Raw genomic sequence first — 23,433 nt, 5'->3', positions numbered from 1 at the left:
AGTCTGTGGAGCAGATTAGGGCGGATGTGTCCCTCAGCCTCTGGCCCTTTAAGAATCTTCGGTCATTTCCGGAGAGACTCGTCTCTGTTCGTCCTCTCCCCTTTCACTGCGGCACCATCTCCGAGCGGACTAGCTCGCTGCGTTCATCCCAGACCCTGACCGCAGACTGCCGGATTTGAACCGTCGGTGCCGCTTCCCAGAAGCCTCCAGCTCTCGATCCAATGCAGGCCATCAAATGTGTGGTCGTCGGCGACGGGTAAGGGCGCGCGGACGCGGGCGCGCGGCGCCTTTCTCTGCTGTGATGTAGTGATGCGGCCGTGGACGCGCGAGGATGGGAGGGAGGATGCTTTGCAGGGGCTGGGGCTGCTACGGACGGGCTCGGAATGCATCCCGATGCCTGTCGGTGCTGGCCGCGTTCGCCGCCCGCGCGGCTCCGGGGTGGGGGCATTTAGGCCCCGGGAGCCAGCTGCTGAGGGGCCGATGCGCGCTCAGGAATCTGGCAGAGGCGCGCAGGCCCGCAGCCGGACCCCGCACAGGCTGCCCCCGCGCGCTACACCCGCATTCCAGCCACCCCGCGTGGATCCAACCGCGCCTGTGCTTCGATAAAGAAACAGTCAGTGTTGAATTCACCACATTGACAGGTTTACACCAAGAGCAGAAATGATTGAGCTGCATTCACACCTCTGTAAATAATTCAAATGACAGTCAGTTGACGAGCTGTGGAAATGGGACGTAAAGACACTGAAACATCTGCAGACCGGAAGTTTGACCAGACAACAAACAATGACATCATATGCAGCTCTGACAGGTACAATCTTCAAGCTGGTCCATGTAGAAGACCTACAGGTCTGCTCAGGTGTGTCCTCTTTAGTCACATGGTCTGTCTGGATGAAGAGAAGCCACACCCATCTTCACAGCCACAACTACAAGTTTATTTTGTTCATTTCAGATTTTTCTGGATCTGCTTTCCAGGTTCTGTAACCTGGTGGGAGTTTGTGGTACTGCACATCAGTGGCTTTAGTCATATGTGAGTCTTCCTGCTTTCAGACCAGTAGAAGGTGCTCTGTCCTTTGGAGTTCCACAGGGCTCACTTCTAAGACTCCTCCCATTCTCTCTCTACCCGGTTCCTTTTAGGTCAGTTCTGAGAAAACGTGTCAGACATATGCATCCTTCAACAAGAAAACTTCCTCTGGTCTGTTATTATTGAGCTTTTCATAAACCCGCTACGTCCTTTTTGGGGTCACGGGGTTGCTGGAGCCTCTCCCAGGTGATGACAGACTGGTCATGTGGACAGGTTGCGGGGCACACAATCATGCCCACATGCACACCTAGTGACACTTGAGTAACCAGTTAACCTGAAGCATGTTTTTGTTCTGTGGGAGGAAGTTGGAGAAAAGCCACACAGCCAGGATTCAAACCAGAGACTTCTCATTGTGAGACCAGAGCACCGACCACTGCACCAGCTAGAGCTGCCACAAACGATCATTTTAATAGTCAACTAATCACTGATTATTTTTTCCGATTAGTTGACTAATCAGGTCATGCACAAACTGGATGTAAAGCACATCTTAACCATCATTAGCTTTAAACTAACTAAAGATAAAGACAATTAAGATGATAGTTTATTAAACTTTTAATGAATCGTGCAGCCTCTGTCCTTCAGTAGTTTCTGGTTTTAAAACAAGAATTTTCTGGAGTATAAGTTGCAGTTTTTTCATAGTTTAGCCGGATGTGCAACTTATACTCAAGAGCGACTTATTTGTGATTTTTTTTTTTTAGACATCAATAAGCTGATATATTTGTTATTTTCCCAGTAAACACCGGCTGTCTTTTAGTGTTTTTTTCACTAAAAACCACTAGAGGGAGCTGCATCCGAAGTATTTGCAACTGACAGCGGCAGAAGAAGAAGTGTCCAAAACAAACATGGAGGAGAATCTGATTGTTTTCCTCCTGAACTTTGATATTTTTTTCTTATATAGATCAAAAGATTAGTATTATTGTATTTTTTTCGCTAAGCTGGGCTTGGTGGATTCGTTGTGAAACGTCACACTTTTCTCCTAAAAGTGCGACTTATACTCCAGAAAATATGGTAAATCAAATGAGGTCGGCATCTGAAACAAGGAACTATTTTCACAAAAGATAAAAGTGTTGGTCTCACTGACTCAAATATAAAAAAGTGATTTTTTTTAGCTGAACGCTCACAACTTTGTTCAACTTTACTAAACTCTGACTCCATATAATATAAAGTAACGATTTATCAATTATTAAATTAGTTGTTGACTGTTTTAATAGTCGACATGTCGTAGATTAGTCGACTAATCGTGGCAGCCCTAGCACTGACATGCAGCCCGTTTTAGGCTTCGATAATAGAGAAACTGAAGTGTTTCCTCACCCATCGCCCCCCACAGCTCTTGGCCCATGGTGTGAAGCGTCTGTTAACCAGGTTTATAAAGTGGACAGTGACTTTAGACTTGATGGTTCAGGGTTTCCGTCCAGCTCCTCCGGCGAGTGGAGGCCAAGCTCTTCTCACTTAAAACAGTGGTGCTGCATTTCTTTAACTCCCAGCATTTTCAGTCTGAAGCTGCAGAAAGCACCAACGGCGTTTATCTTCGAACGTGTATTGAAACGCTTTCACACCGCCGAGCATTTGGGTCAGCACCAGTCTCTGCCCTGCTGCTTGTGGTGTCATGGTAACAGCTTCTTTGATAAACTGAGCTTTTCATTTACAACCCCTTGTTAGACTGGATTAGTTACAATGCTCTATAAATAAAGTAAAGTTGGAACTTCCAGTTTACATTGCTGAAAGTCTGCCTAGAGGTCAGAGGTCAACAGAGCTGTCCAGAGACGTCCATGTCAGCTGCACAGCCCTGCAGCTCCACCCCCTCTCTTATTTCCACAGATCTGTCCTTCATGTTGTTGATTACCTGGATCAGGTGTGAAGACTGATCCAACCAATCAGCGAGCCTGGCAGGGAATGCTGGGAAACTAGGACAGGGCAGATATTTAATAGGCAGAGAGCACACAGTCTTTATGTTTTAAGTCATTCTTCGTTATTTACAGATTAACATTCATGTTCCTCTGCTGCCGTCTGACACTAAGAATAGCTAAAAGTAGAACTCCGTCTGAACGGCCAGCAGCTTCTCCAAAGCTGCAGGAGCAGCAGAACTTCTTCGTGTTGTGGATGACATGCAGGTGCTTTCTGCACAGGTGTCAGAAAAGGAGGAGGCGGGGCTTCTGTTGCAGCTTCTTCACCACACAGGTCACACAGACTGCATGTGTCACTTCATGATACCACTGAGGGAATGTTCTCCAGAGGCGCGTGTCCGAGTGCAAGCCTGTGCAGTTTGTTTCTTTTGGCAAATGAATCCATCCACACACGTTACCATGGAAACTGCAGAGTCATTATTCTGCAGAGGTTCTTCAAACCTCGACCAGAACAGTTTGAAAGCTGTGGAAATAGGAGTCGTTGTGATCCAGTCGGCTCTCTTCTGAAGCATCCCTCCTTTATCAGCATCAAGTCTAAAAGAGAGGTAAGAAATCAGTGTAGACAGCAACAGTCTTCATCTAGACTTCATGAAACCCAGAATTATCAAAAACATTTTAAAGTTGGTAGAACAAAATAAAAACAACTTTTATAAAACTAACCAAATCTGCCATAGTTTTGATGGCAGATTCTTTTATCTTAATTTCCCAAATTTCCTTTTTTCCTGATAGTGGTTTTATGTTCGCTCTATTCATAAATATCAGTAAATCAAAACCTCATGACGTCAAGAGAAACTCTTTCTCTAGTGCTCAGGTGGAGGTGGTGGAGGTGGAGTTCAGAGTGGTGTATGAATCTGAGGTTAGCTCCAGAATGAATTTCATGTCATTACTATGTAAAGTGGCATTTCTCTCCCTCTGGGCTGCTTCAGTTTGAGCAGAACATCATCTTTGTTTGGCTCCGTGAGCGTCTTCTGGTTCTGTATTTGTCATGCAAAACAGTCCTGCTAGTCTGGGCCGGACTGAGCTGGATTCAAAACATGTTTGGTGCCAGCGGAGAACAGCAAATCACAATGTTTTTCAGCAGCTAACGCCCCCAATTTACAACCCAGAGACGATTATTCCCCCTCACGCACCGTCGTGTCACATGAAGCATGACGAGGAGATGAAAAGCTGAACCATCTCTATGTCCGGGTCTTCTGGAGAAGACGGGATCAGAAAACCTCTGGGGAGGTGTTCAGGTGTACAGACTGCGGGAGAGGCTGCTGGTCGGACCTCTGGGTTCATATCAGATGCAGCAGAAGAAATAAGTATTTGATCCCTTAGTAACCATGAGGAGTTCTGGTTCACTCAGTTACACTCCTAACCACCTGTCACCTGAACTGAACTGAACTAGGGCTGCCATGATTAGTCGACTATTAAAACAATCGTTTGTGGCAGCACTAAACTGAGGACACCTGTTTGAACTGATCACCTGTAGAAAAGACACCTGTCCACAGATAGATGGGTCTTCCAACAGGATCATGACCCAAAACATTCAGTCAAGAAGACAGCCAATGAACAGCTGAAGATCATATCAAAGTCATGGAAGGCCCAGCTTCTGAAAAGCCCCCCCACACCATTATCCTCCCTCCACCAAACTCCACAGTGCAGTCTGACAACTCCCGTTGCTATGGCGATTGCCAAACCCAGACTGGTCCTTTGAATTCCCAGATGGTGATTTCACCATGAATGGTCCATGCAGAGTCTGCTGTGGAGGTGCTTCACAACACGACATCCTGGTGATTCAATCTACAGTACTCTATCATACTTCTGTCATTGTTAGTAGTTTGATTGTTTAGTGTTTTGTCATTTTTGTTGTGTGTAAAATAGAAATGTTGGTTTAGTTGAATATTTTGTCCAAATACAGACAAGACTGCTTTTCTTAAAGGGTACATAGCATGAAAAAACAACTTTTTGAGCTTTTAAGTGTTTCATACAGTTCAATCAAAGAATAGTATTTTGATCAGTTCATGCATTTCTGAGTAATGTTAAGGCCCAATCTGAATTCTTCCTTCTCCCTTCCCCTTCATTTATCCCCCAAACGGAGAGTTACGAGAAAATAGTGTCTAATATTTCAGACATCACTTTTGTTCGATGACATCATCAATAATCACCGGTCCGCTAGCTTTAGCGCTGAGCTTCCAGCACTTAAAAATAAATAACAATCTGTGGTTTTATAACTTCAAAAAGGTCATGCTACAACACAAAGTCCTTACTTACATTTAAGTGTAACCTTCTGTAGTGCAGAGCACACCCACGAGAAGAAAAGCACTTCTCAGTGCGACGCGGTTTACCCCCGCGATGGATTTAAAAATACATGTCCTGGACACACTTAAACTTAAACTGTTCCTTCAAATGGAGGGGAGGGGGGAAGGGAAGAATTTGGATTGGACCTGAAAACCAGCCCCTCCCATACCCACGAGAATGAGCGGGTCCTTACATGCTGATGTTACACAGTGAGACCGCCCCTTTCAGGAAGAATCTGCTCTGATAGCTCCGCCCCCAGTCTAACACCAACACCCAATTTCCCCACTGAGCTAGTGGTGATTAGCATAAAACAGAAGCAGCGTGTATTTGTGTTGTGAAGCAGTGATGGCCGAGCCTACTAAAGGCAGATTTGTGGTACGTGCATCCATCTTTGAAGAAATTTGCATATTGTTTATTTTCGTGGAACAAACTAAAAAAGAAAGACTCCAGAATGATGCCATGAAATGAGCGGCAGCCACACACAGCGGCAGGCGGGGCCTCAGGAATTGAGTTGTTTTACCTTCGGGTTGGAAAAACCAAACTAACATAACTCATATTTATAAGTTTTTTAGAGTTCAAAGGTAAAATATGATCTATAAATGGATATAGTTGACTCTGAAACGCTTACGGTATGCTCTTTGAATAAAGCCACTGCTGTGACCAGCTTGATCTGGACGGTGGGTCCTCAGACTTCTGCAGAGGCTTCCTGCCTACAGCTTTGTGTGGGAGCTGCTGTAAATACCAGAACTCCTCTGGAAGGAGAGAAGGACGTGCAGACGCCCATTGTGGCTCCTCACTGAAGCTGCTTCTGTGTCAGCGGTGGTCCCTGCTCTGCAAACAAGCTGTATAGTATGCTGCAGCTCACAATAGTTCTGTGGAAGGGGGATGTGTTGGACTGAATGAGCGCTGGTGGGTGGGGGTGCACCATAGAGGGCTTCAGTGTGCTCCAGGCAGCATGAATCTAGGACAGTGTTTGTGTGGCCCTCAGTGAACTGCAGTGGGATCCTATCTCTGCTCTGTGACGGGGGTGTCAGCTCATTTCCCCTCTGCTGTGCTACTTCCTCAGGGCTGTGGGAAAGACCTGTCTGCTGATCAGCTACACCACCAATGCCTTCCCTGGAGAATACATCCCCACTGTGTAAGTCCTCCCCTCACACCCCAGCCCAACCACATGACACCCAGCAGCCAGAACAGACGGAGACGTGAAGGGTTCTGCTGCTGAGGACGTCTTCAGCTCACAGGACTCCAGTGGATAGACAGATGAAACATTTCACTGCTTTAGGTTTTTAACTGCTGCTGAGTTTGTAGATGATGGTAAAGCTGCAGGTCACTGTACACCAGAGGTCCCCAAACGTTTTCTTGTGAGGGCCACATGACTGCTTTCTTCTTTGATGTGATCCGGCCCGCGGGCCGTAGTTTGGGGACCCCTGCTGTACTGCTACAGAGGTGGATCCTTTTCATTAAAAGTGTTGCATTAAAACACTATTATAAAGAGTTGAAGTGGCTCCTCGAGCCGCTTTTCTCCTTCAGATTCTACTAGAATTATTGTGTTAACGGTTGAAAAGTTACAGTATGTTAAAGATTTTGCGTTAAAGCGTCACTGACAACGCCTCGGGTGTTAAAGGGTTAAAAACTTGTGCCAAAACACCAGAACCACAATCCCCCAGATGTGGACAGTGCGTATATGTACTGCTGTCACTTCTCTGCATTCTTAAGGCGTGCTCATTCCTCCACAGCTTTGACAACTACTCTGCCAATGTGATGGTGGATGGAAAGCCAGTGAATCTGGGCCTTTGGGACACAGCAGGACAAGAAGACTATGACAGGCTCAGACCATTGTCTTATCCACAGACGGTACTCCCACACAGCTGCCTAACTCACACACCGTCATCTTAGAGGGAAAAAAGGGAGTGAATGTGGAATGTTCTTTGTCTAACGCCCGGTTCACACTGGATGTGAAAGCACTGCAGAAGCACCACGGAACAGAGGGCGCCTCCATCCGGCGCCCTTGTTAACCTATGTTGTGGTTCACACCAGACGCGGACCGCGGTAGAAGACTCGCACCATGCAGCAGATCATTTCGGCGTCTGGTCTATTTTGTGAGCGAGCGATCCGCGTCAATTCTGGTAGGAAGTTATATCAAGGTACATCAGAAAATCCGGTTTATTTTAAAAATATAACCAATTTTTCACAGTAAAACAGCCCAATTGACAAATGTGATCAGGTTTTTGTATCTCAACAGACTGTAGAGATGAAAATAAACATACAATCACAGCACACACTCTCTCTGTGTCTCAACAACAGATAGATTAAAAAGTGTAGGCCTACTAATTCTTCTTAACAGAATCATGGGGTCATATTTTTAGGTTATTAATTTACGCACAAGGGCAAAAACAAAAGAAGCTCTATCAGAATCGCCTGGCGACCGTCACGGAAAACACGCGTTTGGTGTGAACTGCAGGAGAGAGCGGACGTTGCGCGCACTCCGCTCCACGCTGCGTCTGCAACACGTCCACGTCCAGTGTGAACCTAGCGATGGCCTTCATAGAGCATGTCAGAATGAACATTCAGATTACTTTTTACTGCTTGTATTTCTTGTAATCAGCTTGTATTTCACAGAAATTACTAGGGCTGGGCTGATAAAATCGATTCATTGATTTGAATTGATTTGATCTTAATAGATCAATACTCGATTCATAAAAATATAAATCATTTTGGGCCCATAAAGCTAAAATCCACTAGCTTAATGCTACAGTTTAATAGAATTTCCCATAGGACGGCTAATGCTAACGCTCGGTCCACCTAAACATACATTCTGACTAAATAAAAACATCTTTATAAACTCACAGAAATGAATTTTTCAAACTCTTTAAATTAGATATTTTTAAAAAGTAACCATTTGTGGTCTAAAACAAACTGAAACGTCCTCCAGGAGAAGCAGAACAATGTTTCCAATGTTAATGATCTGAACATTTTAGTTAGAACTTCTCCTTTAGAGAATCCATGTAACACTGGATGATATTAACAATCTCATTATTTCACTGATACATTTACAGTATGTGAACTGGATCAGATTAAAATAAATATATTCAAAACATATAGTAGATTAATGTATTTCTAAAAAAATGTGTCTAAATGTGTAAACTCAAAATGTAATTTAATTGAAGAATCGAAAAAAATTGTAATCAAATCAAATTGTTTCTGGTAATTCTAATCGACATCCAGCTCTAGAAATGACTGTGTGGTGGACAAACAGCAGCTGTGTCAAAGCATCAATAATGTCACTTTCTTTCTCCGAGTGAAAGAGTCTGTTAACATGGAGGCGGAGTTTGCAGGAAGAAACCCCGAAGATGAAAACCGCTGTGGTGAGACCGATCCTGATCTCAACTAGCCGTCTCTCTGATTCTCTCCCAGGATGTGTTCTTGATATGCTTCTCCTTGGTCAGTCCGGCTTCCTTTGAGAACGTCAGAGCTAAGGTCAGTACGCTGACCGACCCCCCACCCCCTTTCCTGTCCCCGTCAATGCCGAGTCTGACCACCAGAGGCACATCTACTCCTGGTTCCAGCCCACGCCGCTCAGCCCTCACCTCAGAACGGTCCGGATCTGATCTGTGGCCTCAGCAGAGGGGAGCAGAGGAGCGTTGTGGGATGAGGTCTGAGGGAGAGCGGACACTCTGTGGAGGAGGCGTCATGGCCGCTGTGGTTTGATCTGCTGAGCATCACGAGATGTTCTCACATTAAACCAGACGATTCAAAGGGTCCTCCTCCCTCTGCAGAGTCTCCAGTGTGGGCTGTAGGGATTCTCCGGTCATGTGACTTTGCCTGAGGAGGTTTGATGTGCATCAAACTGAACTTCCATTCATGCAGATTTATTTTTGTAACCTTAACTTCAAGCAAATGGAGTGTGGTGAGAGGGGCCTGCTGACCCGGCTGCTCTTCCTCCTGGCTGACATTGTTCTTGTTTATCTGCACGTGTGTGTGTGGTGCCACAGTGGTACCCAGAGGTGAGGCACCATTGCCCAAACACACCCATCATCTTGGTGGGCACCAAGCTGGATTTACGGGATGACAAGGACACCATCGAGAGGCTGCGGGACAAGAAGCTCTCCCCCATCACCTACCCGCAGGGTCTGGCCATGGCCAGAGAGATCGGTGAGGCTGCTGCATGTTCAGCAGGGAGTTTGGAGTTATGCGCTCGTTGTATGTTATGAGGTCAAATCAGGATCTGCAGTAATGAGCGAAAAAACAGACTGAAAACTTGAGGAATAGACTTTGTAACTGAAATGTTTGTTTTTTTGAAAATTTGGAAACAAGACATTGTAAATTTGAAAAAAAAATGAAAATTTGAATTAAAAACTATAAATTTAAAAACCACCAATTGAAAAATAATGTATCCATTAGTAAAAGTTGCAATTTTGAATTGTCAACTTTTTTTTTGCTTTTCTGAATCTTCACTTTCAGACTTTTACTTAGTTTACAGTTTCAATTCTGATTTTCGACTATCACTACTGCGCAGTTTAACCTCACTAATATCCCGGTGTACCTTTCACACTCTAGCTGTTTGGTGGATTTTTTTCAGCACGATTTTGCTGTTGATCTTGTCAATCAATCTCCTCCATGCTGTTTTTCACAGCTTAGCAGCGTTACATAAATCTTCAGGATTAGATCCTTGTTTTCATCCTAATGCTGATTTTTCTATGAATGTTTTAAAAGTGAGAGTAAAAACTGAGTGAAAAGTGTGAAAATATTCATGTGTGTCGAAGAAAAGTGTAGAAAATGTGTTCTCTCTGTTACCCCCTGGGAAACATGCCTCGATAGCCAATGAGCTCAAAGCCCCGCCCCCCTGTAAAATTAGGATCAGCTCAGCAGCGAAAACACGAATATCACAATCGAAACTTTAAACTGAGACCTAAAGGGAAAATTCAGAAAAGAAAAAAAAATGTTGAAAATTCAAAAAAGCAGCTGTTACTAATGGATACATTATTTTTGAATTGGCAATTTTTACATGTAGTGTTTTTTTTTTTTAATTTAAGTTTTCAGTATTTTTTTTTCAAATAAAAAAAAGGTTTTCAAATTTTCATTTTTCTCAGGTTTTCACGATTTATTTCAAGGTTTCAGTTTTTTTTTTAATTTTCAGAACATTTTTTTCACATTTTCAGTTTTTTTATATTTACAATATCTTTTTCACAATGGCGTTATAACAGTGTTTTCAAATTATTTTTTTTCAGTTACGTGTATTTTTCAAGTTTTCAATCAGTTTTTTCGTTCATTTTAAGCTGATCCTGATTTGAACCCAAAACACTCAATCTAAGAAAAAAAAATTAAAGCAGTCTGTTTAAAAAAAGAACTCCTCTCCTCTATAAGGATCAAAATGTTTAAGGTTGTCAATAGGAGAATGCTCGCTTTAGGAGCCTGCCTCCAGTGGTCATTTGAGGAAGTGCAGCACTTTCACAATGCTTCAAATGACTGGATGGAGGTTAAAAAACACTTGTAAGGAGTTTAGTTAGTGACAGAAAATCTGTGATTGCTGCTGAAAACAGCTTTGGTCAGCTGAACCAGTCATTGGAGATGTCATATTTTCCCATCATGCCCTGCTCTCGTTCATCAGGGGCCGTGAAGTACCTGGAGTGCTCGGCCTTGACCCAGCGAGGCCTGAAGACGGTGTTCGACGAGGCCATCCGAGCGGTGCTCTGCCCCCCCCCAGTGAAGAAGAGGGGCAAGAGATGCACCATGTTCTGAGGAGGAGGAGGCACTGCTGGGGCAACACACTGCATCACCATGAACAACAACTGCTGCTTCTCTGGCAGGATGACAGCTAGTGGGAGCAAGTCTGCAATTCTGAGGTTTCTTTAGTGATTTTGGTGTTTTTTTCCAAACCACGGCGGTAACAACTCTGATATTTATTTTGGTTTGTTTGTTTCCATAACCGGATAATGTCATAGGTTCTCTGTGAAAGACTGACTGTCCAACAACGTCCTAGTCATAGAAGCAGATCAGGTAGCCAAGAGGGCTACAAGACATAGGAGACATAAGACATACAGTTCCTAGAACTCCTCTTTTCAGCCTCGCTTGCTTGAATTAATGTGAATAAATGCACAGAAGGTAAACTGTGAATATGCCTTCAGGGTCAACGTTACCCCCAGCCTCTGATCTAAGATCAGCCTGTTAAAGCCAAATACTACTGCCTATCGTTTCTCATCCTTTCTCTTTGTGGAACATTTTCACAGACGAACACCAGAGGTTTTGCTCAGCAGTTAGTCAAACGTTGCTGGTTCTTTGGTGGTTGTTTCTGTGTGAAGAGGCGGCAGAACCGCTCCGGATGTGTCAAAATTCCTACATGTGGCTCCTTTGGCTGGAGGATTTCCTAAATTCTGGTTTAAATTCTGCATTTCAGTGCCAATATTATTTTAACTAGTTAAGCCGAGGCTGTAAAAGCTGTGAAAGCGGGCCGAAGCTTTCTTCTCAAACTCGCCGCACCGGTCATGACCTGCTGTGACCTCGTCTGCTTGTATTTCTCGTCCCGTCCCTGAACCTGACTTTGGACGTGTTTGAATCCAGCACCGTTTCCCCTGAAGATCCTCTGACAGAGAGGCAGACGTTTCCGTTCCGCTGAATGATTCTTTCCCTTCTGGACCTTCGTTACAGCCAACACATTTCCAAAGTGACAGCTCCTGTTCGACAGAATGAAATCCATTTGCCGGCTTGTCCTGAGTGGTGCAGACAGACACGGGGAACTCACCAGTTCCTCCTACACGTGTGTGCTTTACGTCTGGCACCTGATCTCGTGGAAGGAGGTCAGCTGGATCTGAACCCCCAGAGCTCCCAGTTTAAGCTTTTTCCTCATGCAGTTCTCCTTCCAAACGTTTTGTTTTCACACCACAACAGCCTGAATTCAATCAAAGTGCGTAGATGTTCAAAAATGTAAGCAGCCAATTCAAGACTCGAGACTCCAAGAGTGTCACAAACTCAGCTTTTTCCTAGATACATTGACAACAGATGAACAAATTCACATGGGCCAGAGCTTTTTGGTTGCTGAGGATGGAGGAAAGCAGGTCTGGAGTGAAGCGGAACAGAAAATGCTGATTGTGTTGAAGGTTTGGGTGTAGAGAGGAAGTCGTGGCTGTTAGCAGACGCAGGTCAAACTCATTGGTCTAAAAACACACGTGGATACCAGAGGTGGGACCAAGTCATTGTTTTTTGCTACCCCCAAGTAAGTCCCAAGTCGAGTCACAAGTAAAGACCAGCAAGTCCCAAGTCGAGTCACAAGTAAAGACCAACAAGTCTCAAGTTGAGTCACAAGTTCTACTATTAATGTTTCAAGTCCTTTCAAGTCATGTTTTTTTGCAACTTGATTGGTTAGACTGTCCGGTTGATCCAAAGTGGTCCTAACTAGGAAATGTTTCAAATGTATGCAGTTAAAAACATTCAGCATGTTCAGGACATTCATGCTTATACTTTTACTCACGTAATTTTTGAAATTTTACGCAAGTTTTGCATTTTTTTTCTTCTTCAAAGTGTTCATGTTAAGGAGACTATTGCTACTGAGGTTTTTATGGCTAATTTTGAGTTTAGCAAATGTTTAGCAACATGCTAATGTTTTTGGGTGATTTGGCATCAGTGAGGTGTGGAGAGGTTCACAGCTGCTGAGGCACTGACGTCATCAGTCAGATTTACAGACATATGAACCCTACACAGCAGCTGATTCACCATTTGATTGACATCAGTTAAAGTCTGTTGTTTAAAATGTCATTTCAGTATTTTTCTTCTGTTTACAAACTGTGGCATAGAAAAAAATCACCAAGATTGTTGCTGCGGACCGTCGGATCAATCCGAAGTGGTCCTAATTTGATTGGATGTTGGGCCGACACCACACAAAACAGAGAAATCACGGCGCGGCTTTCTCAGTATACTTAATAATCCTTGGATATGGAGGAAATAGCAAGTCTTTCCGAGTCAGAGGTCTGATGTCCAAGTCAAGTCACGAGTCAGAGCTTTAAAAGTCCAAGTCTCAAGTCGTCAAATTCATGACTCCAGTCCAAGTCATATGACTCGAGTCCTCACCTCTGATGGATACACGAAACCCATGTCTGAACCTGAGAGGAAAACAGGTGCAGCAGTAAATGAAGGAGAAACTTTGGATACGAGATTTAGTTTGATAACTTCTTTTAAATATTTCTGAGATAAACAAATAGATGCAAAATCATAAAGCCGTTAGTGTGGCTGAAGCCGTCATGTTATCTGAACCTCACTTCCTGTGTGAATTCCCAAACATTCCTGCTTTTATTCTAACAGTCGAGTTAAAACCGACTTCAGGCTCCATTTTTAGACTTGTGGCCGCTCAACCAAGTCTGGTTCTGCAGGTCCCTTCCTCCTCATTTCATGGTGGGATTACACCAAAACCCTTTGAAATAAATAAAAGTACTGATGATTTTGGCTGAATTTGACGGTCAGAGGGAGTCAATGTGAACAGTCTTGATCTTGCGTTCTTTACGTGGCGCCCAGAGATTTAAATAGACCCCTCCCACATTAAGCTGAAGTGAAAAATGAAGCAAAACTGTGGACAATCAGGAGTTTAACAAGTGCTGGCTGTCTGTCGCGAGCTGCTCCAGAACCCGACCAGAACCAGGGTTTCTCTGGTGGAGCAGCACAGATGAGGTTTCCCTGAAGGACCTGGGGGTTCTGATCCAGCGGTTCCTTCTCCACGCCGCTGGTTTTTAACAGCTGATCTCAGTAGGAGACTGTGGATAACTTGATCCAGGTCAGACAGGTGTGTGGGCTGGACGACCTCGCTGCCTGAGTTCCACCGCCGCAGGGGGAGGAGCCTGCATGGATCTTAAAATACTGTCTTACTTTCTCCCACGGTGTAGCTGTAGTCTCTTGTGTGTGTGTGAGACAGATGTGTACATACGGCTGGTGTGTGTGTGTGTGTGTGTGTCATAGATGTGGGACAGCTCTGTCCGACACTTGTGGGGCTGATAAGAGACAGTTTTGTTTTAAGCCAAGTTTTTTAGTGTCAGTTTTTGGTAATGTTTCATATTATTATAACACAGGAGAGTTTTCAGCAACATGTGAACGTAAAGACAGAAAAAAGGCGAGTCAGCGACATCTAGTGATAGATGAGGAGAATAATCCTTAGACAAGGAAAGTGTTATGAGTATCTGTATGTAACTGAATATTTAACTTTGCAAATGACTACAAACTAAAGGGATTAGAGTTGCTCATGTGAAAGTCAGACACAGGGGTCCGTCCTGATGGAGGCTGTGATGCATTAGTGTGGCTGCAGAGCCTCTGGACGTCCCGCCGCCGCCTCAGGCGCGCTCTCTGTGGGGACACAGCTGTGTGGTCGAATCGTGTCGTGTGATCTGCGAGCTAAAGTGTCCAAATGTAGCTGAAGACAGCAAAAAATGAAAATACTAATATTGCATGGAAGTTCTCTGGTATTTCACACACTGTCATTCTTAGAAGAGATTGTATGATCAAAAGCATTGGCCATGTATGTAGTGTAAGATGACTTGTATACTTGTTCCAACCGTTTGTCCTATTTCTTATTACTTCCTGTCTGTGTGGTGAGCAATTTCAACTTTTTGTATACTAAATACAAATGCATATGTAAGCTACTCTGCTCCTGTGGTGATTCCTCCTCCTCCTCCTCCTCCTGCTTTGAAGCCTCGTGCTGTTTCTGCAAACATTCACCGCTTTCTGCTCTCTCAGGAGAACACAGCTCCTTCTCCCAGCACTGGCTCCCCCACTTCCTGTTTATTCACATTGTTATGACTTCATACACACCAAAAACCAGGAGTTCTTCAGCATCTCAAAATGTAATCGTGTGAATGATTTATAAGCACTCACATTATAGTGATAATGTTTCTCTTTATAATTATTCCTTATTTATTCTTCCGTCTGTTTTTTGATTTGTAAAAACTCAATCACAAAACGTTCAGCTCGTTAAGGACTTTCATGCTACCACTTTTGGAATTTATACATTTTACGCAATTCATGCAGTTTTTAAACTCAGTTGAAAATGAATAGGAAATTTTTCAAATGTATGCAATTAAAAACATTCACATGTTCAAGACATTCATGTTTTTACTTACACAATTATTAAAACTTTAAATCACTTTTGCGATCCCCCAACACACCAAAAAGTTCATGATAAGGACACTATTGATACTGAGGTTTTTATGGCTAATTTTGAGCTTAGCTAATGTTTAGCAACATGCTAACATTTTTGGGTAATTTATTGAAGTCCTGACTTGGATTCATCAGAGAGCTTTACATTACTTTGTTTTACATTTTAGGTAATATATCAATTCTTCATGAAAGTTCATTCATTATTCACTTATAAGGCAAATTATTAAATAATTAATAAACAAACTCTAAAAATGTGGGTCTTTTTGATAACAAATAGACTGTTTTCACTGTGATATCAGACAAAAAGGGCCAAAAATGTGAATAGTTACTTCCAGTCTTTGGGTTTAGCAGCTGAACGCTGTTTAACACAATTTAACATAAATAAAAAGGTAACCTTACCAATCTTAACAAAAAATGATCCATATTTATTGAATGAATGGCCTGCTGAACTGTATTTTCATTTCCTGTCTTGGATCGTTCACAAATCTAAACACAAATTTGAATGATCCTCCAATATTTTATGTTTTTTGAAAATATCGACCTTTCATTTGAGCAGATATTATTCTAACTGTTCCATTTGCTTGATGTTATTCACACAGAATTTAAGTGTGATTGAGCACAAAAAGCAGCCAAGATGCACATCGCTGCATGTTGGCCGTGCGCGTTTTAACTGCACCCAAGGCTAAATGTAGTTGTTGTAATCAGAGGTATTTGTTGTTTTTCTGGGTATTTTAAAAGGTAATTGTAAAAATAGGAATGTTTAACAAGTGGAACAGCAAATATTTTAAGTGTTTCTATGAAGCCACGTATTTTCAGCTTTCAAAATAAGAGCGGCCAAGACAAAAGTTCAACTCCGGCCGACTCATTTAGGACTCGTCGAGCCGCTTTTCTCCTTCAGAATCTACTGGAATTATCCTGTGAACAGTTGAAAAGCTACCGTAAGTTAAAGAACATAAACACTGGAGCTCCGATGTTGAAGGGTTGATCTGAAAACATAACAGTCAGCATCTTTCTGTCTCTAATTCTGCTCATTTCCATCCCTGGAATCAGTTTGGTGGATGTTGAATACCAGCTGTTGCTGACAAACCACCACAGGAGTGATTCTGACGGTACATTTAAATAAACAGTAATCAGATCAGAAACAAACAGGTTGTGCAAAAGATGACTTTATTTTACGGTGGGTGGACGCAGCAGGCTGGGCTGGTGGGGGTCAGCAGGCCAGGAAGCCCCCGTCCACCGGCAGAGTGACTCCGTTGGTCATTTTGCTCCTGTCGCTGAGCAGGAACAGAATGCTGTCCACCACTTCCTCCACCTCTGCATAGACAAGCACATCTGAGCGTGAGCTTCAGGAGGACCGCAGCCTGACGGGGTTCCTGTGAAAACACGCCTGCACGACGGCTAAGACGCCACGCTGGAGGTCAGCATTTATCAGAATAAAGTCTGAAGGAGGTCAACAGGAAGCTCTGGAACTACGGATAATAATAATTATATGTTCCCACAATACTACAATTAATACAAAAAAGTTTAATTTTAACTTTTTCATTTAAGATTTAATTTTTATTTGTTTGATTTAAACTTTTTCCTGTTTTTATTTTTTTATTTTTACTGATCTCAATAATGATCAGAACCGAACTGTGAGTTTTGTGATCCGCTACAGCTGATGCTGCTGTCTAACAGCTGCAGCTGTGACACTGGTCAGTAAAGAACTGTTCACCTCATTCATGTTTACATGAGAGCTGGAGACCATCAGTGACTTTGTGACTAAACTGAGATGTCAAAATATTCACAGGTTTTTGCAAGAACAACAGTTTGACACTAGAAAAACTCCATCAGATCTGATCAGATCTCTCTTCTCTGGAATGATCCGGTTCTCAGTTATTGCAACAATAATGTCACTGCTCTGACAGGAGATGTGCTGGAACACCCAGAATGTTTCTATTTTTAATGAAGAGTTCATGAACATTTGTTTGTCTCTGTAAACTTTGAATCATTTTTCTTTGGTCAATGACCTCCTGATGACACCAGATCAAAAACCCAGAAGTCTTCAAGTATGAAGAACTGAGTCAACCACGTCAGTGAATACTGAGATCACCAGATCAAAGCTCTGGCCACAGAAGAACGAGTGTCTGACCTGCAAAGCGGCCCAGCGGGATGCGGGTCAACATGCTCTTGGCTTTGTCTGGGTTGCTCCAGCCCAGACGCCCCATGTCCGTCATCACCACAGTGGGGTTCACACTGTTCACCCGGATCTGAGCACAACAACAGGACGAGTCAGGAGCGGTTCTGCCAGCTGAAGCAGCATCTGCTGGATGTTTGAGGACAGTATTGATGGAAAAGTCTGTCACTCTGCATGGGGATTATTTAACTTAGTGAATCCTGTCAGACGTGAACATGGTAGAATCTAATGAACCATCTGGTAGGACCACAGACACCGGCAGTTTTTAAATAAAGCTTTAGATCAGGGGTCCTCAAACTACGGCCCGCGGGCCGGATCAGGCCCACCTCCACATTCATCCCGCCCCCCCACACACTATCGGAAACACTCATGGAGAACCACATAGAACGAGACTTTTTATTCCATCCTTCTGCAGTCTGAACTCTGATGGAGAGGAGAGAATATTTATGGGTTTGATAGATATTCATCTTTTCTTTTTAGACGTCTTTAGCTCTTCAACTCTTTCAGGTATTAAAATATTCAGCTCTTTTTATGCTTTTTTTTCCACTGTTTTGGCAGTTACTAAGGATTTATAGGCTAATTTGGAGTTTAGCTAATATTTCAGCTACATGCTAGCTGTTTTGGCTTATTTAGAAGTTTTTTAGGCTAATTTGGCATTTTGCTAATTTTTTAGCTAGCCATTTCAGCTATCAGCTTCAGCGTCTACATTCAGCTTACAGCATTCACACTAGCATTATCCCAGGTAATGCTATATATCTAATTTTAAAATGTTTTGGTATTATTTTTTTCTATGAAGATTACAGAAATTAATTATTTTAAAAGTGGCTATGTGCGTCTTTCTAGAAAACCATAAATGTTTATATTTAGGATGTGATTATTACTCTTTTTCTGTTAACCTACAAACTGACCCAGACCCCCCATCAGAGAAGAAAACAGTTATGTGGCCCTCCTTAGAAAAGGTTTGGGGACCCCTGGTCTAGATGGACCAACTCTGATAGTGTGCTCTGTTCTAGCAGTTTACACAACTAGAATGGAAGTTGCAGCTTGTGTAAAGGAGAGCAGAAGGTCACACCTGGTGGGGTCCCAGTTCCAGAGCAATCACCTTCGTCAGCATGTCAAGAGCCCCTTTTGTGGCACCTGAGTGAGGAGACGAAGCAGAGACAGGAGAAGCAGAATGCGGCGTTCATGTCAGGCCCTCGCACGGACACGGCGTGAATGCGGTCTGACCCGCCGGTACTCACAGTAGACCGCATAGTCCCTGACGGCGCGCTTGGACGCCTGGCTGGACACGTTGACGATGGCGCCTCCTGATCCTCGAGCCTTCATCCCACGAGCCACGATCTACCCACACAGACAGAAGCTGACTCCAGAAGAATCCCAACTTCAACTTCACACAGTTCATTCTGATAACTGTCAAACTGAGCGATGGTTCTGGTTAATGTCACAACATGGGATGTAAAATGAAAACACTCAGAATTTACCTGCGACACATGAAGCACTGCTTTCACATTCACGTCAAACGATCTGTTCAACCAGACAAACAGCAGGTTACCATCAGATTAACCGGCTCCGGCTGTTAACCATGTCAGGGCGGCCTTACTGGTCAAACTGGTCAGCTGTGACCTCCAGAAACGGCTGCAGCCTAGCACAGGCGGCGTTGTTGACCAGCAGGTCGATGGCTCCCACGTCCTGCAGCGCAGCCTCTGTTGCAGCCCAGTCTCCCAGGTCCACACACACGGGGGTGATGGACGCGCACTGGGGGGACGAGGGGGTTTCACAACCTCAACATTATCACTACAAATATTTCACAAGGAACGATTTTAAAGTAAGACCGCTGAGTAAAGACAAGCAGGGAAGTTTTTTCTGTCGATTTGTTCGAGATCTAAGAAACACTTTCACCCATGCTGCTGACAAACCAGCCAAAACACTGAGCGGCGTGTTCTGATACACGGGGATCAAGTCTGTGTGACACAGGAAGGATGCCGTGCAGCAGGAGAAAGGGACAAAACACATGATGAAGCTCAGTAACGTGCAAAAAACGACCAGATTCAATTATTGATATGGAAAACAGAGAAGGACGGATTTAATGTGAGGAAAGAAACAGAAGTTTGGTAAAAGTTCAGAGTCTTCAGCTGGTTGAACTGATGAGTAAAGTTTAAAGACCCACTCTGATCATCTTTGGATCTCTTTTCAGAGTGTCCCCAGAGCTCTTTTAATTATGATCATGCTGTTTGTAGACAAAAAAAAAAAACTGCTATTTTCTCAGACATAGTCTCTGCAGAGCGCCAGTTTTGCATTGAAATTCACCTCTCAGTTGTGGGCAGGACTGTTGCCGTGGAGCAACCCCGCCCCCTTCCCCTCCCAGTTGCTGTGAGCTCTTAAGGTGCATTCACACTAAACGCCAGTTTCGATGTCAATCAATGGTACAGGCGCGCTCTGAGGAAAATTGAAGCTCTGCGGTCCAGTTTGAGTGACGAGGTGCGAATCAGCCGCCACGGCCAAAATGTAAACACCTGAAGTGTGACAGGTCACTGCGTCACATCTACCAACCAGGAACTCAGCTTTGGGCGTGTGACGTTTTCAGTGACTCGCTCAGCGGGTAAATACGAATCTAATACGAGTGTTTTGTTCTGTCACACCGCAGCGGTTCTTTGGCTCCAGCCAGCACTTCAGTGGAGCTCGCTCAATGCGCCGGGAGAGAGACAGTCTGCTCGGCTCTCATGAACTGTGATAGTTTACTTAGTTTCCTTGAAACAATAATAAAAAAGAGACCTTATTTCCCACCCTCTCGGGTATAAAATATGCTGGAGTTGTAGCCCCACCCGGCATATTTTATACTCAATTGTCTTTATATAGTAGATCCTCCATCATCAAAAAAAATCTACAAAAACATGTAAAAAAAAACAAACACCAAAAACAGCACTTTGATCAGAGTGGGTCTTTAACATCGTGTCCTATAAGAAAAGCTGTAGGGAGTGAGGGGCTGTGGCGCCGTGGGGGGTACCTCCTGCACAAGGCTGTCCAGGTCCGCCTGAGTTCGTGTAACCGCCACAACCTTAGCCCCACAGCGAGCCAGAGCCAGCGCCGTCGCCCTGCCGATTCCTGAAGCGCCACATTTCCATGAAGACAAACAGCACATGTAAGCTTTGGAGGTTCAGACAGAAAAACCACGAGGACAGAAGATCACATGAGCAGACCATTTCCTCACATCCACATTCATCTATACAACCCAACGTTCAGGAACCGCTCTGAGAGTATTGTAAATGGAAAGCAGAGAACAGAGAGTCACAGCCTGACAGAAGAACATACAGAGAACAGAATCATCAGCAGGTCTTGTTTAGTGACCGGTCGTCTGAGGGAACATCAGTCTGGATCTGGGGTTGGTCTGTTTGGTTGCTTCTCAATTCATTTTTTATGTGTTAGTGTCTGTTTTTGGAGGTGGATTTGCTGTGGTGACGGCTAAAGAGAGGAGCTGGACGCTAAAGAAGGTGTTTGTATGATGATGAACAAAAAAGTGTCGGTGAAATAGAGCTGCCACGATTAGTCAACTAATCAACTATTAAAAGAGTAAACGACTAATTTAAGAGTTGATTAGTCGTTACTTTAGATTATATGGAGTCAGAGTGTAGTAAAGATGAACAAAGTTTTGAAAGTTCAGCACCAAAAAATGCACATATTTTGTGTTAAGTAATCATTCACACTACAGTGATTCTCCTGCTACTCTGTATGTTTTTCAGCATGTAAAAACTTAATCACCCTTTCAGTGATTTGATCAATCTTGGCATCAAAACTTTCAACTCATTCAGGACATTACTGCTGGGACTTTTGGTAGAAATATTGAGCAAAGTATGCCCCATAGGAAATGAATAAGAAAGTCTACAAAATTCTAAATTTTAAGTAGATTAGCAACAAGTAGTTAAATAATCACGGACTGTGTTTTCATCTTTTAGAGGAAGTTTCAAAACATTTGGAGTTTAGCTAATATTTTAGCAACATGCTAACATTTTTGGCTAATTTGCCATTTACTGGGGTTGTTTAGGCTAATTTAGAGTTAATATTTTAGCAACACACCAAATATTTTTCAAAAGTAGCATGTATTAGGGATTTTTTTGCAATTTTACTACACATTTTTCAGAAATTTAGGCCAACTTCAGCGCTCTTTCATAGTTCTTTCACAAAATGTCCAGTCTTTCAACAAAATTAACATTTTGCAAATAGCTTTTGCATTTTCAGCAAACCCCTTCAGCAATGAATGTGAATACTTTCAGCAAAAAGCATTCACACTAGCATTATCTCAGGGAATGCAACTTTTCTAGTTTAATCTTGTTTTAAAACCAGAAAGTAATGAAGGACAGAGGCTGCATGATTCATTAAGAGTTTAATGAACTATCCTCTTCATTGTCTTTATCTTTAGATAGTTTAAAGCTAACGATGGTTAAGATGTGTTTTACATCCAGTGTACACATGACCTGATTAGTCGACTATTAAAATAATCAGCTCAAAGTGACTAATTTATTGTTGCAATTTTATATTTCATGGGGATGTCATTAATGGTTAAATTAGTGGAAGTTGCAACATAAAAATACTATGTTTGGCTTCCACCAGTATGAGAATATGCTGCTTACATTTTTTTTATTAAGTTTTTATTCATTTTAAATCTACAAATGCAAAATTTCCCACAAAATTCCAAAGTTTTTTTGTTTCTGGTGAAGGCAGAACTTTGAATCTTCAAAAAACCAAAAGCTTTCAAAATAAAACCATTTATGATGTCAACTTTGCACTTTTTAAATCCTGATTTTATTTACTCATTGTATGTCTTTTTGTGTTTGTTTCTACCTCGGGCATTTTGTTATTTTAAGTAATATTGTTTGTATAGATGCACGGTGTATATTAATGGCTTTTTAAAAACATTTTTTGTACTGAAACGGACGTTTACAATAAAGTTTATTTAAAAAACATTAAAAAAACACTCGAGCTAGATATACAAATTTACTAAAAAATACGCTTGATCCTATCTTGTCAGCTTCAATAATTATAACATTTGCACAAGATTTTAACTTTTAGTATTGATAGACCGAGGGGTTCAGAGTGAGAAACACGTGACGTGTCGGAACACAACAGTCGGTACCTTTTCCCGCTCCCGTGACCAGAGCCCGTTTTCCCGCGAAAGAGAAGTCCATGTTCGGCTGTCGGTCCGGGAGGAGCAGCAGACGGAACCTCTGCAGCTGCAGACCGCTCTGGAACAGGAGGACTTTGGTCCCGTTCTGTTGTTATGAAATCCTCGTTATACCGGTTCGGGTTCAGAGCAGTTCTGCCCCCCAGAGGCAGAGAAGGGTAGAGCAGGCAGACAATCAAATGTCAGAGAAAACTTCAGCTGGAAAGATGAAGTGTTTCTTATCACAGGGCTTCACTGGAATGTTCAGTAGAGCATGTGAGGAACTTTCCCTGCAGGGTTTGGGCCTCTTCATCATCCGTCCTCCTCCTGACAGCTGAGGATCGACAGGTGATTGTGATCTTAAAGTGATTGAGATGATTCCAGAGATGATTTATGCTCAAAGCATCACAAACTCACACAGCTTATGTAGGGCTGCCACAATTAGTCCATTAATAGTCGATTAGTCGTTACTTTATATTATATGGAGTCAGAGAGTAGTAAAGTTGAAGGTTATAATGACGCTCTGCTAGCTTTATGGACTATTTTGGTATTTATTAAGGTTTTTTAAGGCTAATTTGGAGTTTAGCTAATATTTCAGCTGCATGCTAGCTATTATGGCTATGGCTTTACACGTTTCTGTTTTTTTAGGCCAATTTGGCAATTAGCTAATATTTTAGCTGGCTATCAGCTTCAGTGTTTTCAG

General features: G+C 43.0%; 3 protein-coding genes across 3 annotated transcripts in view; 1 reads left to right on the top strand and 2 right to left on the bottom strand.

Moving 5' to 3' along the window:
* The first annotated feature begins 82 nt into the window (after positions 1-82).
* Positions 83-14,885, top strand: rac3b (Rac family small GTPase 3b). The gene is made up of 6 exons (XM_024298174.2): positions 83-256; positions 6,335-6,406; positions 7,005-7,122; positions 8,683-8,745; positions 9,261-9,420; positions 10,877-14,885. Exons 1-6 carry the CDS (start codon positions 222-224, stop codon positions 11,005-11,007), a joined length of 579 nt encoding a protein of 192 aa, XP_024153942.1. The 5' UTR covers positions 83-221; the 3' UTR covers positions 11,008-14,885.
* Positions 14,886-16,549: 1,664 nt separating this feature from the next.
* On the bottom strand, positions 16,550-23,014 carry dcxr (dicarbonyl/L-xylulose reductase). The gene is made up of 8 exons (XM_024298134.2): positions 22,704-23,014; positions 20,580-20,677; positions 19,176-19,330; positions 19,057-19,099; positions 18,817-18,916; positions 18,648-18,712; positions 17,531-17,648; positions 16,550-16,713 (listed from the first exon to the last, which is right to left on the bottom strand). Exons 1-8 carry the CDS (start codon positions 22,753-22,755, stop codon positions 16,610-16,612), a joined length of 735 nt encoding a protein of 244 aa, XP_024153902.1. The 5' UTR covers positions 22,756-23,014; the 3' UTR covers positions 16,550-16,609.
* rfng (RFNG O-fucosylpeptide 3-beta-N-acetylglucosaminyltransferase) overlaps positions 22,933-23,433 on the bottom strand; it is a 13,495-nt gene continuing 12,994 nt past the window's right edge. The window contains exon 10 of the transcript XR_002922048.2: positions 22,933-23,064. The gene's annotated coding sequence lies outside the window, so the exon portion shown is untranslated. The remainder of the gene's footprint in view (positions 23,065-23,433) is intronic.

Source organism: Oryzias melastigma, linkage group LG19 (genome assembly GCF_002922805.2).
Source record: "Oryzias melastigma strain HK-1 linkage group LG19, ASM292280v2, whole genome shotgun sequence".
Lineage (NCBI taxonomy): Eukaryota > Metazoa > Chordata > Actinopteri > Beloniformes > Adrianichthyidae > Oryzias > Oryzias melastigma.
This window is presented reverse-complemented; position numbering and strand designations above follow the sequence as displayed.